The sequence below is a fragment of the Palaemon carinicauda genome, chromosome 19, assembly GCF_036898095.1.
Source record: "Palaemon carinicauda isolate YSFRI2023 chromosome 19, ASM3689809v2, whole genome shotgun sequence".
In the NCBI taxonomy this organism is placed as follows: domain Eukaryota; kingdom Metazoa; phylum Arthropoda; class Malacostraca; order Decapoda; family Palaemonidae; genus Palaemon; species Palaemon carinicauda.
Window position 1 is genome coordinate 121,588,277 of NC_090743.1, and position 18,812 is coordinate 121,607,088.

Genomic DNA, 18,812 nt, shown 5'->3' on the forward strand with positions numbered 1-18,812 from the left:
TTCTCTAGTCTTGGGTAGCGCCATAGCCTCTGTACTATGGTCTTCCACTGTCTTGGGTTAGTTAGAGTTCTCTTGTTTGAGGGTACACTCAGGCACACTATTCTATCTAATTTCTCATCCTCTTATTATGTTAAAGTATTTAGAGTTTATACATACATACAGTACATATACCAAGGCACTTCCCCCAATTTTGGGGGGTAGCCGACTTCAAACAAATGAAACAAAAAAGGGGATGTCTCCTCTCTACGTTCCTCCCAGCCTGACAAGGGACTCAACCGAGTTCGGCTGGTACTGCTAGGGTGGCACAGCCCACCCTCCCACATTATCCACCACAGATGAAGCTTCACAATGCTGAATCCCCTACTGCTGCTACCTTTGTGGTCATCCAAGGCACCAGAGGAAGCAGCAGGGCCTACCGGAACTGCGTCACAATCACTCGCGATTCATTCCTATTTCTAGCACGCTCTCTTGCCTCTCTTTAATTTATATAAATAGAGTAAGACTCATTTGATTCCTCTACGCGTAAAATAGTGGTTCAGTTGCTGGCTATGAGTATAATCAACTACTGTTTAAGAATTTGGGGAGTAACTGGCTCTATACAAATGAAAAGGGTTCAAAAACTTCAAAACTTTGCCACCTGAGTGGCTGTTGGTAATGTAAAAAACATGACCACATATCCCCTTACCTCAAAAAATTAGAATGGTTAAAGATAAAAGACAAATATACCATAGATGTCTGTAATTTGGTATTCAAAACAATACGTAAAATAACTCCTGAATGGTTATACGATTTTCCAACAGTACACGCAGTTAATGGGGTTTCTATTCGACAGCAGGAAAATCTGTATGTAGAAAGGGCGAAAACAGAGATAGGCTCCCGCCAGTTTAGAGTTCGAGGCCCAGCATTATACAGTAAAGTACCTGGCACAATTAAACAAAAATCCTCTCTCGCTGCTTTTAATGTCGTCGTCGGCGCCCACTCGTGTCCGAGTATTGGGTTCTGTCGTTAGCCATCAGCCTCCTATCTGTGGGGTGGGTGCTTATGCCTGATGTGGCTGTTAAGTCCTAGTCTGTGGTGGAAGAGTCGCGGACAGTGTTCACAAGGGAGGGTAGGTGGTGGGCGGGGCTGTTCTAATCGCTCTCTCCTCCTTCTCCTCCTAGCCTCCTCATTTTGTCTCCTCCTCTCCTCGAAGTCCACGGTGCCATGGTGTACTGTACTCCTCCAGGTTTTCCTGTCCCTGGCTGTTTCTTCCCATGAGGAAGGATCGATGTCAGTTAGAGCCAGGGTGCGCTTTAGTTGATCTTTATAGCGCATTTTCGGGGCTCCTCGTGGTCTGGTGCCCTGGGTCAGTTCTCCGTGGAATATTTTCTTTGGGAGCCTAGATGGATCCATCCTATGCACGTGTCCTATCCAGCCGAGGCGGTGGTGGATGATGGTGGCCTCCACGCTGGTCAGCGAGGCACGTTCTAAGACTTCAATGTTGGTGGTGTGGCTCTCCCAGGGGATTTTCAAGATCTGCCTCAGTTTCATTTGTTGGAAGCGTTCTAGGTTTTTAATATCGTTTTTATATAGCGTCCATGTTTCACATGCATACAGGAGCGTGGAGAGGACTACTGCCCTGAACACCATTATTTTGGTGGTTATTGTCAGTGCGTGGTTGTTAAATACGCTGCAGTTGAGTCGGCCAAAGGCGGAGTGGGCTGCCCTGATCCTGTTCTCCACGTCCTTTTTGCTTGTGGGAGTTGATGTTAGGATGCTCCCTAGGTAGGAGAACTGGTCCACCTGTTCTAACGGTTGGTCATTCACTGTGGTATTGAAGTTGGGGAGCATCAGTCCTGGTGGATGTTGGACGAGGGTCTTGGTTTTGTCTGAGTTGACTTGCATCCCAAAACGTTCGTAGGCAGAGTTGTATGCATCAGCTAACGACTGCAGGTCCTCTGCCGTCTGACCTGGGGTGGCATTGTCATCAGCATACTGCAGTTCTCGCACTGCACACAAGGTGGTCTTGGTTCTGGCGCGGAGTCTAGCGAGGTTGAAAGCGCCTCCATCCATGCGGAAACGTAGGTCGACTGAGGGTGTGTCTAGAGGAATCTCGTTGAGCATTGCTGCGGTGTATAGCGAGAAACACGTCGGGGCCAGAACACAGCCCTGCTTCAGGCCGCCGTTGATGGGGAATGGGTCTGAAAGAGAGTTCTGGTGGCAGACTCTCCCAACCATTCCGTCATGGAGGGCACGCACCAGCTTGACAAAATCGGGTGGGCAGCCATATCTTTTGAGGACAGCCCACATGGCAGGTCGAGGTACTTTGTCGAAGGCCTTTTTCAAATCCCAGAAGATGAACATTATGGGCTGTTGTTGTTCGAGGCTCTTCTCTTGTAGTTGTCGCGCACAGAAGATCATGTCTATGGTCCCGCGGGAAGGTCGAAAGCCGCACTGGGACTCTGGCAGGACGTCTTCTGCGAGAATAAGGAGGCAGTCAAGGAGAATCCGAGCGAAAATCTTACTCGCGATACTTAGTAGTGATATTCCCCGGTAGTTGTTACAGTTCTCCCTGTCTCCCTTCTTGAAGATGGTAGTGATGTTTGCATCGCGGAAGTCACTGGGGGGGGTCTTGGTCTCCCATATTTTCAGTATAAGGAGCATCAAACGGTTCCTCAAGCCGGGGCCACCGTGAGTGAGGAGCTCCAACGGGATGTTGTCTGGCCCTGGGGCTTTGCCGGGCTTCATGCGCTGCAGGGCCTTGTTGAAGTCATGGATGGAGGGTGGTAGTGCCATCCAGTGACGGACGGGATGCTGCGGGGTCATTCGCAGGAGATCGTCTGGGGTGTCTGCTTGGTCATTGAGGAGGTTCTCAAAGTGAGACCTCCACCTGGCCAGGATGCCCTCGCTGTCGGTGATGGTCGTGGCCCCATCCGCGTCCTTCAGGCTGCCCACTGATGACCGTGTGGGACCGAATATTTCCTTTGTTGCTGCATAGAATCTGCGCAGGTCACGTTGGTCAGCGAAACTCTGTATTTCTGCAGCTTTTCTTTGCGACCAGATGTTCTGGGCTTCACGGATACCTCTCTGGCAACCAGCTTCAGCCATCTTGTGAGCACATTTGTTAGCTGCTGTTGGTTGGTTTTCCAAAGTCAGGCGTGCTTGTCGTTTGGTTTCAATGAGAAGAGAGATGGTAGCATCATTCTCATCAAACCAATCCTGCCGTTTCTTGGTGGTGTAGCCTAGTGTTTCCTCCGCGGCACGGGCCATGGCATTTCTGAGGGTGGTCCAGTGGTGCTCAACAGTGGCCTGACCCACAGGGTCTGCGAGGTATTGTTCGCAGGCCTCCTTGTAGTTCTGTGCCACCTGTGGGTTGCGGAGCTTACTACAATCCAAGCGTTGGTGTGGTACGCTGTCAGGTGCCCTTCTGGGTGGTCGTAGGGTCGTCACGGAGAGTCGAGAGATGAGGAGTCTGTGGTCGTCCAGCAGTCGTCCGCTCCGGGCATGGATCGGGTGATGCGGACGTCTCCTCGATCTCTGGCTCTGGTCAGGACGTAGTCCAGGGTGTGCCAGTGTTTAGACCGTGGGTGTCTCCATGTGGTCTTTTGTCGCTTTGGTAACTGGAAGATGGTGTTGGTTACCACAAGTTGGTGTTCTGCACACAGACCCAGTAGGAGTTGGCCATTGGCGTTGCAATTTCCAATGCCATGGCGGCCGATGGTTCCCTCCCACAGGCGATGGTCTTTGCCTACTCGGGCATTAAAGTCGCCAAGCACAACGAGCTTGTCATTGGCGTGCACTGCCTGGATGGTGCGGTCGAGCTGGGTGTAGAAGGCAGCTTTGTTATCATCGGTTGAGGTCATAGTCGGGGCGTAGATAGAGATCAGGGTGAGATGTCTGTCCCGCGTGATGGGGATGCGGACAGTCATCAGGCGCTCACTGATGGCCTTGGGAGCTAGGTTATGCTGCTGCACTAGCTGGGAACGGATGGCGAAGCCAACACCGTGGGTGCGAGGCTCCTCTAGGGCCTTGCCTTTCCAGAAGATGGTGTAGCCTGTTCCAGCTTCCCTGATGTTGCCCTCTTCGGGTAGTCTGGTCTCGCTAAGAGCCGCCACATCAACATTGAAGCGGGCTAGCTCCTTGCAGACGAGGTCTGTACGTCGTTCCGGGCGGTTGGTGTTCGTCACGTCTTGGAGGGTGCGGATGTTCCACGCACCTAAGGTTAATATTTTTTTCTTGTTATTTCGACCGCATTAGTGGGATGTCCGCCAGCCGCGGTGAGCTGACCAGACGGGTTTGCCGTGTCCGATGTTTACCCCACCTTTTCTAGGGGCCTCCCCATGTGGGGTGGGCTGCGGTGTCCTCAATAGGCCAGCCCAGTCACGGGTCCAGCTGCCGAACTCTGGTGTCACGGCACCGTCACCAGAGAGCGACTGAATCTTAGACTCGCCGCCTGAGTGCAGTCGTGGGCTAAGGGCTTCCAGCTATCCAGGCCTGTCCCCTTCACCCACGGTGCTGTCGCCTCAGGACTTGCTGGTGGTGATGATGATGATGATGGTGAGAAAGAGATGAAGAAGGGTGGAGGAAACGACAGAATGTCAGTAGCTGGGTATATTGTTTTGGGTGGTCGTGGCTTTGCAACGGCCACGCACACACACTTGGCCCACATCATTTTCACCGCGGCTCAAGACATATGAGACAGGCGGCTTCTCCGATGTTGGTTGCATCGGGCTGCCGGGTTCTTGTTATGTCAAGGCCCGCCTTGTTGCCTGCCCGACAGGCATTGCATTCTTCCGCCGGTGCTGGGAAGCTCCGCCGTTGGGGTCTTGTTTGGTTTGATTTTGGAGTTTTCCTTCTCCTAGCCTTTGCCTATCTTAAAATAAAGGAGAAGGCCTATAGGGGTCCAGTCTTGGTCTGGTCTCTCAGAACTGGCCTTAGCGGTATGGTTGAGCCTGCCAGGGTGGATAAACTACCCCACCGCCATTGCCCAGCCCATCATTGGGACACTCAAGCCCCTCTACTGCAGGACTCTACTGTACACTTGAAGAAACTAATTTTAAATGGTCCCGATTAATGTAAGAACTTTATGCTTAATTGCCTTATTAAAAGTACTTTTGAAGGCACTACTGTACTTCTATAGATGTTGGAATTAGTTTTAGATAATATTTATGGATAAGATGGCTTTTATTTACAAATTAAGATTTCCTTATAATCTAGCATGCTTATTTGATTACTATGTGTTATATTTTAATACTATTTGTACATGAGTTGTTTTTAATACAACTTATGTGGTCTATGACAATGTATTTCAATATTCAGCAAGAGTAATTTTTACTCACTATATTCTAAGTAAATACTTTCTGATTTTATGATATTCTTTTATTACTGTTGAATTATTTCAATTACAAAGTTTTTGCCAATTTGTTGATTCTTAAAACAACTTTTGTATGTCTAAAATAACAAATATTTGAACTATTTGTAAGATGATTTTACTAATTGTAGCTTTATATTTTAGGAATACCCAATGTAAGTATTGGAAATAAAGAATTATTATTATTATTATTATTATTACTCTCACATCTATCACCCAGAGCTTCCTTCACTCCATCCATCCACCCAAACCTTGTCCTTCCTCTTGTACTTCTCTCATCTACTCTTGCATTCATCACCTTCTTTAGCAGACAGCCATTTTCCATTCTCTCAACATGGCCAAACCACCTCAACACATATCCACTCTAGCTGCTAACTCATTTCTTACACCCGTTCTCACCCTCACTACTTCGTTCCTAACCCTATCTACTCGAGATACACCAGCCATACTCCTTAGACACTTCATCTCAAACACATTCAATTTCTGTCTCTCCATCACTTTCATTCCCCACAACTCCGATCTCGGTAAGTATGTTAGGAAAAATAAAAATTTATTAAAATTTTTGATATCAATAATAATAATAATAATAATAATAATAATAGTAATAACAATAACAGCTGATCATCTGATATCAGCTGTTGTGGATAGCAGAGCACCCTCCCCTTCCATTCATCAGATTTAGATGAATAAAGCATGTTGTGGTGTAAAAATATTAATGAAAATAGGAATATAGAAAATAAAAAAAAAAAAAAAAAATAAGCAAATGAGAAAAACAGTTCTTATTGTATGTTCTCATTTTAATTTTTGTTTAATAAAATTATAAAAGGAGAGAAAGATTTCTTATTGTATGTAGTAATGTAGTAACTTTTATTTTATATTTTCAACACCTTACTTGTAAGACACATCAGACAAACAGTAAATGGAAAACCATTGCTTAAAGCATTTAAAGAAAAGGAAACAAATAGAAGTAGAGGTACACACTGGCTCTGGTTTGATTTTGATGAAACTGATATTTTACTTGACTGGATCCAATAATACTGTAATGCACGTAATATTCACATATCTGTATCGTATTACAAAATAAAAACATAGGGAATATACGTCTTTATCATTGTTAATGTTTATAAGATGATTGAGAAAACCGTATATGATTAAGGTAAACTACCAAAGGATTTTTTTTCAGTTGCTGAAAGAAACGATTATTACAGTACTTGAACTATCATTTTTATTTTACCATTAAAAGATATGTGGTTTTAAGTAAAAAATACTTTTATCTTTATTTTATTTACGTTTGAGGTTTATGGGGGTTTCATCCATGTTGCTGATGCACAATGAATTTACAGTCTTTAGCTTTACAGTGCTGGATTTCAAAGCTTACAAAACTATTAACTTTTTCTGCTTATTCTGTAGGTTAGGTAGTTTTTGTGCAATTTGGTTTACCATTTCATAAACCAAATACACCGTTAACTGATTTCTCTTTTTGTTTTTCTCCAGTTTTGGGCACAGCTTTCCCCGATGCCAAACAGCTTGTGCTTAGTTCATTTTCCCAGCTTCAGCTACAGCTTGATGCATAAATTTAACAATATATTTCCTTGCCAATCTTTTGTCCATAGTAAAAATGGGTAAAATTTAATAATATATCAATCATATTCTACATAATGTCCTTTGTAACAACTATGGTAATTGTTTACTAACGTGAAATTTAGTGAAATCAGCTGTAGTTAACTGAATTAATTCTTTCATTCTACCTTGTTTTGAGTATTGTTCTCCTGTCTGGTGTTCAGCTGCTGATTCTCATCTTAATTTGTTGGTCAGAAACTTACGGTCTATTAAATTTCTTATTCCTGATCTAGATATTAATCTTTGGCACCGTCGTTCAATTAATTCATTATGCGTGTTGCATAAGATTTTTCATAACGGACCATCCTTTACATTCAGATCTCCCTGGACAATTCTATCCTGTTCGTAATACTAGGCAGGCAGTTAACTCTAATAGCCAGGCCTTCTCCATCATGAGGCTCAATACTACACAGTATTCTAGAAGTTTTATTCCATCTGTTACCAAGTTGTGGATTGATCTTCCTAATCGGGTAGTTGAATCAGTAGAACTTCAAAAGTTCAAAGTTGGAGCAAATGTTTTTATGTTGACCAGGCTGACATGAATCTTTTTATAGTTTATATATGACATATCTGTTTTTGACGTTGTTAATTGTTTATATAGGACAGATCTGTTTTGACATTGTTACTGTTTTTAGAATGATTTATTGTTAATTTATTCTCATCATTTATTTATTTCCTTATTTCCTTTCCTCACTGGGCTATTTTTTCCTATTGGAGCCCTTGGGCTTGCTTTTCCAACTAGGGTTGTAGCTTGGCTAGTAATAATAATAATAATAATGATAATAATAATAATAATTGGGAGTTCATAACAAAACAACTGTGTTTCATTTTGTTGTTTATAACTATTTCAAGCAGATCAAAATCTTTCTCCTCTGCCTCTGCTGAAGTAGCTCTTTGGTAGAGTTTGGATCTATTTTTTGGGGGGTTTGGTTGGTCCTCTTCTTCAGGGCTTGGGTGCACATGCCCCCTGCTACCTGAGGAGGACATTTTAGAGTAAAGATCTCAAGACTTTTCTCTTCTTAGGCAAGAGGTACAATAGTTGGGTATGCTCTCTCATCTAGTAAATTACGGAGGGGTGAGGATTCTCCTCCTTTCTAGTAAGGGGACATTACAAAGACCCAGTTCCTGCTTGAGCCTATCCGTCCTGCAGATACTTGACTGAGATGCATGAGGTTCTGGAGGGCCAAGCTGCTACGTTGCAGGATTCATTATTCCTTGAATGAGTGTCGCACCCTACTTTAGTACTTGCAGGACTTAGAGGAAGCACCCTGTTTATTTTCTTTCTAGCCGTGTGGGTTGTGATGACAGAGGCACCTGAGGTTAGTGCAGATGTCTGTGATCTTAAGGAAGAACTCGTGAGTTTATACCTGTCTATCCACCCGGATTACCTGTTGGGGCACTTTTTACCAAAAGGTAGTCTTATGGTGGCTGATCAGTAGCTATGTAGAATCTCCCAGCCTTGCATGGGGAAAATATGTATCTCGTCCAAGGTAACATGTTTGGTATAGATCTTGTGGAAAGGTGAAATTCGTGGCCCTTCTATCTTTTCTTGTTCTCCTCTGGAAGGGATGTAGCAGCCACAATCATTACTTGCTGGTCCTTCAATTAACATTGGTCATTTATGCAACTGAGCATCTTTCCATTTGACTGCCCTCTGCTGAGAAATAACTCCTCCATCATCTTTACAAATCAGTCTTGATTTGTGGTCCAATGCTTCTGACATTATCCCTCTTAAAGAAAGATAAGCATCCTATGTCCTAGTATTGACTTTCCCTTAAATCTCTAATGGCCATGGCCCTAAAGGCTTGTACACCAGGCACCCTTTGAGATAATACTGCTAGAGTTATTGTATCTGTTTGACTGACCAGACTGTACTACATTGGATCTCTTTCTTTGGTTACGACTCATTTTACCTTTGCCTGCACGCACACCGAATAGTCTGGCCTATTCTTTTTACATTTTCCTCTTTTTTCATACACTTTACAACACTGAGATGACCAAATAACTTCTCTTTGCTCAAAGAGTTAACTACTGCAATGTAATTTTTTCAGTGGCTATTTTCCTTGGCAAGTATAGAAGAGACTCATTAGCTATGGTAAGCAGCTCTTCTAGAAGTACAATCTGAAATCAAACCATTGTTTTTTACTCTTAGGTAGTGCCATAGCCTCTATACCTCAGGGTACACTCATACACACTATTCTATTTTATTTTTCTTCCTCTTTATAGTTTATACATGAAAGATCTATTCTAATGTTGTTGCTCCCTGCACTCTAGTTTTGGGGTGTTTGAATGTGCATGGATGTAGTACGATAGAGAGTAAAAGATGTGAGATTGGAAGTATGTTTAGGAATAGAAGGATAGATATATTGGCTTTGTGTGAGACAAAGATAAAAGGGAAAGGTGAAGTGATGTTTGGTGAAATGTCTGGGATTGAAAGGGGAAGAGCAAGAGAAGATGTGGCTTTATTGCTGAGTGAATGGATGACAGATAAAGTAGTGGAATGGAAGGAGATATCATCTAGGTTAATGTGGGTAAGGGTTAGGTTGGGTAGGGAATGTTGGGCGTTTGTCAGTGCGTATGGGCCAGGTTGTGAGAAAAGTGAAGAAGAGCGAAATGAGTTCTGGAATGATTTAACTAGGTGTGTAGAAGGACTGGGTAGAAGGAATTATGTAGTTGTCATGGGTGACTTGAATGCTAGAGTGGGCGCTGGAGAGGTAGAAGGTGTCATTGGGAAGTATGGCGTACCAGGTGAAAATGAGAGTGGTGAGAGTCTGGTAGATATGTGTGTTGAGCAAGAGATGGTGATAAGTTCTAGCTTTTTCAAAAAGAAAGATAAAAATAAGTATACATGGGTAAGAGTGGCAAATGGAAGAGTGGTAGAAAGTGCGTTAATGGATTATGTGTTGATAACTAAAAGAATGTTTTGAAGATTGAAAGACGTGCACGTGTTTAGGGGTATGGCTAATGGTATATCTGATCATTTTTTTGTGGAAGGAAAATTAGTTGTAGCAAAAGAGTGGGGGAATAGAATAGGTGGATGTAAAAGGGAGCTAGTAAGGGTTGAAGAGCTAATAAAACTGGGAGTAAAAAGTAAATATCAAGAAAGGTTGAAAATGGCATATGACGAAGTGAAAGTAAGAGAAACTGGTAATTTAGAGGAGGAGTGAAAGTTATTAAAAGAAAATTTTGTTGGGATTGCAAGTGATGTGTGTGGCAAGAAGTTTGTTGTAGGCAGCATGAGGAAGGGCAGTGAATGGTGGAATGAAGGAGTGAAGGTAAAAGTGGAAGAGAAAAAGAGGGCTTTTGAATAATGGCTGCTGAGTAATAGTGTAGAGAAGTATGAAAGGTATAGAGAGAAAAATGTGGAAGTAAAGCGCAAGGTAAGTGAGGCAAAGAGGGCAGCTGACCTGAGGTGGGGCCAGGGATTGGGTCATTCATATGAAGAGAATAAGAAGTTTTGGAAAGAAGTGAAGAGAGTAAGGAAGGCTGGTTCAAGAATTGAAGAGACAGTGAAAGATGGAAATGGAAGTTTGTTAAAAGGAGAGGAGGCAAGGAAAAGGTGGGCGGAATATTTTGAAAGTTTACTGAATGTTGAAGATAATAGGGAGGCAGATATAATTGCTGTTGCAGGTGTTAAGGTGCCGGTGATGGGAGATGAGAATGAGAGAGAGATTACAAGAGAGGAAGTGAGGAGAGCACTAGATGAAACGAGAGTAGGAAAAGCATCTGGTATGGATGGTGTGAGAGCTGAGATGTTGAAGGAAGGAGGTGTGACTGTACTTGAATGGTTGGTGAGATTGTTTGATATGTGTTTTGTGTTTTCAATGGTACCAGTAGATTTGGTTTGTGCGTGTATTGTACCACTATATAAGGGTAAGGGAGATGTGCATGAGTGTTGTAATTCAAGGGGTATTAGTTTGTTGAGTGTGGTGGGAAAAGTGTATGGTAGAGTACTGATTAATAGGATTAAGGATAAAACAAAGAATGCAATCTTAGAGGTACAGGTTGGTTTTAGAAGAGGTAGGGGTTGTGTGAATCAGATTTTTAGTTAGGCAGATATGCGAGAAATATTTAGCAAAAGGTAAGGAGGTGTAAGTTGCGTTTATGGATCTGGAGAAAGCGTATGATAGATTTGATAGGGAAGCAATGTGGAATGTGATGAGGTTATATGGAGTTGGTGGAAGGTTGTTGCAAGCAGTGAAAAGTTTCTACAAAGGTAGTAAAGCATGTGTTAGGATAGGAAATGAAGTGAACGATTGGTTTCCGGTGAGGTTGGGGCTGAGACAGGTATGTGTGATGTCGCCGTGGTTGTTTAACTTGTATGTTGATGGAGTGGTGAGAGAGGTGAATACTCGAGTGCATGGACAAGGATTAAAACTGGTAGACGAGAATGACCATGAATGGGAGGTAAATCATTTGTTGTTTGCGGATGATACTGTACTGGTTGCAGACGCGGAAGAGAAGCTTGGCCGGTTTGTGACAGAATTTGGAAGAGTGTTTGAGAGAAGGAAGTTAAGAGTTAAAAGCTGCATGGTACAGTTGGGCAGACATGTGTCTCCCTCCACCTACCTCCCACTAACTACTGTACATACCTTGTTAAAGATTCAATGGCCATTCCAGTTCATACTAAAGACATACAGCACTCCTATTCAAAGATCTCAGGTTTTTAAATTTAAGAAGATTACAGATTATCTTAACAGCTTTTAATTTCACAAAACTTATTAATTGATTTAAGAACACAGTAAGTCCTGAGCAGATAAATCTAGGCAAAGAAACTAAAACTCAGGTTGTTGGAACATTGAGATTTGTTGAATATACCCCTCTTACTATTCATTGCAGCCTCGCACCAGAAAGTACTGGAGAGATGCTATATCCCAGAGAATGGCACTGTTAAATCATGTGACGTTAATGGAAATAGCTTTTGCAAGGATGGCATTTGTGTTTGTTTTGAGTAAGTATAGGTTACGAATTTTCTGCTGCTTTTTTCTATCTGGAAAATGTGTGCATAGATATAATGAAAATAATTTTTTTACTGTATTTAACATAATTGTTCCTACACTTAAGGGGACCGTCCTTTATGTCCTGTATTTTTTTCCTAATGATTCAAAATACAGTACACAATTTCTATATATTTTAGGCATTTATAATACCTTCATCATATAAAAAAACTTTTTGATTTATTAGCAAAAATCATGATTTATAAAAAAAAAAAAGGTACATGTTTCTTCACTAATATGACACCATCTATATTGAAAATCGTACCATCAAAACTTCTTTATAAACCAAATAATTCTGTGACAGATTTTCGATTTTCCTATTTCTTTTATTAATATTTTTTTTTCTCAATTTTCTTCGGCTAGACGTAAAAAAATCATGAAAAAAAGAGAAAAGGGAAAATCAAAATTGTTACAAAAAATTGTAGGATTTTTATTCCTCTTTTCAATTATTTCTTTTTCTCTAATTTTGAACAATGAATACGTGAGAAAAATTTACTTTAGTGTGAATAAGTATGTTTTTGCATTATAAGCTCCCAAAGATTTGCTATAAATTCTCACTTTTTCTTAGAAAAATCAAAATAATATTATGATGACCTTACTTTGTACTTCTATTGTTTATTCCTACATGGAAGCTCCGTAAAATAGGTATTTAAACCCCAAGTTTACTAATACACTTGGTGTAAGGGCGTATGAGTTGCCAGCTGCCTCTCATTGTTGCCAGAGGTTTAGTAAGAATGTTCCAGCTTTGTACTCTTTTTCATGTTTCCCTCTCTTCTTGGTTCTTTTTTGTTACTCTTTGCTTTCTCTTTGTTCTTTCTGTGACCTTAGGTAACATTGGCATTGCTCTAAAGTCACAAGGATATTGTGAAAGCACAATGTACAGAACATATGAACATCAGGTAGACAAACACACATGCATGAATTTCTATACGTCTTTGGAAACTGGCTGGTTTTCTCGTAGATCTTAGTATGTATTAGCCTACCCTCTACCAATTCCTTCCATCTCTGCCAGACACAAGAGATTTCGAAACATAAGTGAAAAAATCTCTATATATATGCAAAAATAAACACACAAAGACGATTCTGACAAACTCAGTCATGCAGATGACGCAGTAAGAATGATGTCATCATTTAAAGAGCGCTCTATCTTCATTATTTGTGAAAATAATTGGCTGAAACTTCTGGAGAGCATGTACGATATGATTCTGCATACATAGAGACAATAAAACGATTTTCGGTTTTTTAAAGTACTGTGCTAGGCAGTAGTACCGTACTAGGCAATATATCTTAGCTATCCATGTTTGCCAATGGTTATACTCGTATCAGCGGATGAGCAACTTGATGGAGTGATGAGAGCTTTGGGTGTGGAGGAAATGCCCCCTCAAATCTCGATGAAGTCACTGGCAGCAGGGTGATGGATTGGGTTTAAGGCGAAGGACAAACTGTCTCTTTGTCTTTTACTCCCAAAGCCTGCCGGTTGGTCGTACTAGAATTAGTAGGGACCGGCAGGGGTCACTTGCCTTGGTTAGATAGACACTGCGCATCACAAGGAACTGGCTATCCTTTGATGTATCCAGCCAATGAATCCTCTATGGATTTAGTCAGTCATGGAAAGAGAAGATAACAGAATGGTCCCCAGTCCCGGGCCTAGCAGGGGCTAAAAAAAAATTGAAAATAGGTACTGTAATTGGAATGTTAGAGTCATGAATCAGATTGAGAAGTTACAGCAAGTCTAGAATGAATTTATGAAATATAGTTTGGATATCTTGGCCCTAAGTGAAACACGTTGTAAGGGAATTGGTAAGGAAACTTTAGACAAAGGCAATATAATAAATTTGGAAGTAATTTGCATTTTTCCTAGCAATACAAACCTGGAGCTCTTTACTGTGGAGTATTATTTCGGCGAAGCTGAAACCAGCCGATAAACTTTTTGTCAGGGTGTAACTACCCACCGCTAGTTAGTGGAGGGGGAGAGCGGGGTAGGTTAACCATCCCACTCACACCAGGACTAGCCACTAACCGTCACTTTTGTAATTGCGGCAGGACTTTCAGGGGATTGGTGCTGGCGGGTCAGTATGTGTAAAGAGCTCCAGTTTTGTATTGCCAGGAACAATATAAATTCCTTCCAAATTTGTCATTTGTTCCTGTGCAAAATACAAACCTTCCACTCTTTACTGAGGAGACTCACCTTTAGGTGGGTGGAAGTCCAAACAAACTGGCTGGCAACTGGCCCGTGATGGCCTCTGTATAGGCCTAATGATACCTTGAGGGATCCTGCACCACATTATCCTTGCAGGATAATGGCCTGGGCAATCATTGCTGGAGAATAAGGAATTAATCTGTGGGAACATACATCATAGCTATTCTGGCCGTGCCCTCTACTTATGTATATTTCTTCCCACCTCCCCTGACAGGAGGACCGGGACATAACATATATATGTATATGAGGTTGTCCAAAGAGTGTGAAAATCATCCACAGAAGAACGAGATCAGCTGTGCAGGGTTCCCCGAATGCTACACCCCAATAGAGGGGAAGATGAATTAGGAAATGGCCAGTCACTGCCACATTCATCCTGCACTTATTTCGTGGGTAACCTCTGCCCTCGAACCTCTGATACTTATCCCACAAGGGAGCTGAGGTGTTTAGATCCTGTTATGAGCAACCACCACAGGACCTATTGAGAATATGTCTAAGCTCCTGTGGTTTATGTCTTGCAGGTAGCTGGAGGTGAACATTGATTGATGTTTCTACCTGCTGAACTGAAAAATTCTTTGGAATACTCCCCTGACATGGGCACGGGGACGTCTACCTGTCGTCGAGGTGTCTGAGGCCCGTGCCCTTTCTATTACTCGCCTGATCCAAGAGGAGATCGAGTTCTTCGTGATTCTCCTCTTGGTGTTCCCCGTGCTGACGAACAGCTTGATGATCTAGGGTCGAGTTCTTCTCATCCTTATGAGATATAACCTCATCGTCCTCACAGGGCATAGTAACAGTCAATCAATATTGTCTGTTACCGATCGGAGACTACTTCTTCTTCTTTGTCTACATCTTTTCCCACTTCCAAGTGGGGTCACGAAACGAAAACCACTTCGGAACGAATTAATTTCGAATCTTCAGGTGTTACGATACAGGGTTACCCAATACCGATTATGGGCAGGCCTTTGAAGTTTATTGGCTTGTGATAGGTTTGCCCAGTGGCACCCCCAATCAGCTCTTCTGGCATTACAGGGAGAAATTGAAGAGAGTGGTAATCCCAGTATCTGGATCTGAATGCAGTTATAGATACAGGTAAAGAGTGTTTCCTGGGTATTTGTAGGGAAATTAAATGCCTATTAAATGTGTTTATACCCTACTTTGAGTAAAATGAATCCAGAGCACTTGTTATATAACTGTTATGATCTTAAAATCATTACAAGTTCTTTTAATAAGTAAAATAAATGTCAAAAACAACCAATTAAATATGGGAAATGAATATAAAAAGAAACTCACGAGAAAACAACACGTTTATTCACAAACTCAAAGAAAATCAATGTTACTTCTTTGGTTACTTAACTGACAAATCAAACCAATCAATCACCAACAGAAAAGGGGAACAGTCAGTAAGGTAGAAATACTTAAGGGATAGTTTTCTGCAGCTGCTGAGACAATGCTGGTACGGAGACTTCAGGCTTGAGAACGTTGCAGAAGGGCGGTTGAAGTTCAGATGAAACTGGCACGATGACCGGATTCGAAGACGTCACAAAAAGGGTGGCATCAAGACGGGACATCAGAGATCTTCTTCCAAGAATTCGATGATACTGTTGAAGTAAGGCTTGAGAACGTTGCAGAAGGGCGGCTGAAGTTCAGATGAAACTGGCACGATGACCGGATTCAAAGACGTCACAAAAGGGGTGGCATCAAGAAGGGACATCAGAGATCGTCTTCCAAGGATTCGATGATACTGTTGAACGAAGGCAGGCTGCAAGCAGTGTTCGCTACTTCTTGCCACAAGCAGGTAGGGCTGGCTGCTTCAATTTGTCTCTTCTTCTCGGCCATAGCAGGATCTTTTGGAGATAGGTTTTTGTTGTCTGAAGGGAAGGTTAGAATCTGGCTCTATCAGACTTCTGGTCTTTTCTGTTTCTTATCTCACTAGGACATTGGATCATAGTTCCTCTCTTGTCTTATGTCCTGTCCTATCTCTCTTGGACAATCTCTTCTTGAAGTTTATATACCCATGTATGGGCGGAGTTAATTACAGTTTGCAGTGGTCATCTCCATAGCAGGCATTCTTTTTAACAATTCTGCATCTCTATTGGCTTCCTCAAAAATGCCCACTTCGATCACGCCATGGAAGCTTCTAGAAGAAATTTTTTATGCAATCTGGACCACGTGTTAAGTCGTAACAAGAGGCAGCACGTGTCCTTCCATGATGATATATATCCTAAACAAGGATTTTCCTCGGGCTCGGTTTCTCAAAATATGCTGACTCCACTAATTAAGACAATGACATCTTGGTCAAAGCAGGACAGATCCCTTATCACGGCAGGCGCTCACGGCGAGGCTTGGTTTACTTTCAAAATGCTGATGAAAATGAAGAGATGACAGGATTGCCCAAGCAGGGCCACAGTCGAATCATATCTCGCCTCGCTGCTCACACTGGGAATAGATATTTTTGTCTTTTAAACATCTTTTAAAAGTATTATGTCTACCCATGACAATAACCTTTCTCTCACGTGAAAAGGAAATGTTGGAAAAGAAATGTTTTGAATTTTATTGTCAGTGTTTTGTAATGATTCTTACTTTCATGGTTCTTATGCTTTCTTTTGTCATTTCAGATCTTACTTTGCCAATGTTACCAGCGGAAAATGTGAGCCTAAGGGATATTATATGAAGGCTCATAATTTGGATGGTAAGTAGTTTCATGTGTCAATGTGGTTTGTGTGCAAGTTGTTTTTTGCCATTATTTAATAAAAAATTAGTTTTAGGGAATTATGTATATTGTACATTTTTGGGCTCAGGCCATGTCGTCCTAATGGAAGGTTCCTATAAGTAGCTTCCTAGGGTATATTTGACTACAGTGATATTCCCAGAGAATTTACCTTTAGGTCTCCAGAATTCTAACTCCTGGCACGAATATCCTTAAAATTTCTCTTAAGGATATCGCATAAATCAGGGGACGTATATCTTGATACGACACATAGCAATCTTCACCCCGAATAGCGTTTTCGCTTCGAGGGGGAAAGTGGCAAAATTTGAAGGGGAGCCAATATCAAGGTTACCCTTACTCCCTTACTACTTTGAGTATCCAGATGGCGCTGTACGTCGCCGCCATGTTTATTCCTATAAGTGTAGCGGTATCTCTCGGTGTTTTCCTGGCTATCTCTCGTTACGATTTGTTTTTTTTTGCGGATATCATGCAATCTCCAGCCTCTTCTGCCTCTGGAAAGTTGAGTATTTGATCTTTACATTGTATAAATTTTAGCTCCTGCGCCACAGTGAAATTAGGTTAAATTAAGTGAGGGAGCCTTGGACTTAACTGGAGGCGCCATGGGCGCTGTCGTTCATAACGCATGAGTTATTTAGTTAGCCTGAACGACTTTCCCGGTATTAATAGCATGAATATTTCGAAGCTATTCAGTCTTCATTGCTAGGAAGTTATTTATATGCCGATTGTATTCTTGATAATTTCGGCGATTTAAGTAACCGAACCTTGCTTGTGCTAGGCTTCCTAGCCTATGCGTTTTAGTTTACTTTCATGCATGATATAATAGACATTCCTAGTGTAATAACAATTATAAATGAAGCTAGTTAGGCAATTTATACATGCAAGATATTTGATTGCATATATATTCCTTTTCCTCTGCAATTGTATACGAGAGAGTTTCGGCGATTAAGGTAGTCGATCTCACCCGCCGCTAGGCTAGTAGCCTAGTGGCTTTAGTATACTTTCATACATGTTCCTGGTTTACCCTCGTGTATCGTTTTATCAATTCAGGCAGAGATAGATATCTCCTAGAATTATAATATGAACCGATACTCTTCTCCAGTGGAGATATAAGGGTAATCCCTTCTTCCCTCTGAGTGTACCCTTAGGCTACAACTCTAGCCTAGTCTTGCCATTGAGTAGACAATCCGGCTTGATTTGGCTAGCGTTTTCTGTCTCTTCCCTTGGCCGGCAGATAGCAGGCTTTGGGTTTCGGTCAGAACCTCAGAGTATATAGTCTTTCCGGCGGCTGGCCGGCAGGGTGAATAGTCGTTCCCCTGCCAGGCTAGCTGCCGGCATAGGAGGCTAGACCTCCCTAGGCCGCACTTGAAGTGGTTGCATGATGCTGCCACCTTCTCCCTGCTGTCTAGAAGACTAGTCCTGTGCTCGCAGACCCTAGGCTGAAGAATAGACATTCTTCTGCCGCCTAGGATGGTGCCGGCACTGGAACTCTGTTTCTACTATATTGAGAGGAGGCGGCAAGTCTGTCGCCGGCCCCTCAACTATATTGGCAGACCCTAGGTTGGAGAATAGATATTCTCCTGCCGCCTAGGACGGCACAGATATTGGAACAGAGTTTCTTAGGGGTGTGATAACTATCGCAACCCTTTGGCCGTCGTCCTACAATCTCGCCGCTTGCCGGCGGGTTGTGGTGCCGGCTGGGGCTCCTACTTGCAGCAGCTTAGTCGCTCAGCCTTCCCTTATGGACGCAAGGCTCCGGGAAAAGCTGTGCCGGCTGCCGGCGAGAGACCCCTATACTGTAGAGTGTTCTTCAGTCCTCTCTTGGACTGCCATCCACATACCAGTGGCCGGCAGAGACCGGCAATGGTTTGTGTTTGGGTGGAAGCCTGAATGACACATTCTCCCCTTCCATTTGAACCT

The 18,812-nt window shown here is 42.5% G+C and overlaps 1 protein-coding gene across 1 annotated transcript in view; it reads left to right on the forward strand.

Annotated features, from left to right (window-relative positions):
• Positions 1-18,812, forward strand: part of LOC137658801 (uncharacterized) — a 286,791-nt gene that overhangs the window by 201,207 nt on the left and 66,772 nt on the right. Inside the window, exons 4-5 of the mRNA XM_068393849.1 lie at positions 11,810-11,921; positions 16,783-16,856. Coding sequence (XP_068249950.1) covers positions 11,810-11,921; positions 16,783-16,856 — 186 coding nt within the window. The remainder of the gene's footprint in view (positions 1-11,809; positions 11,922-16,782; positions 16,857-18,812) is intronic.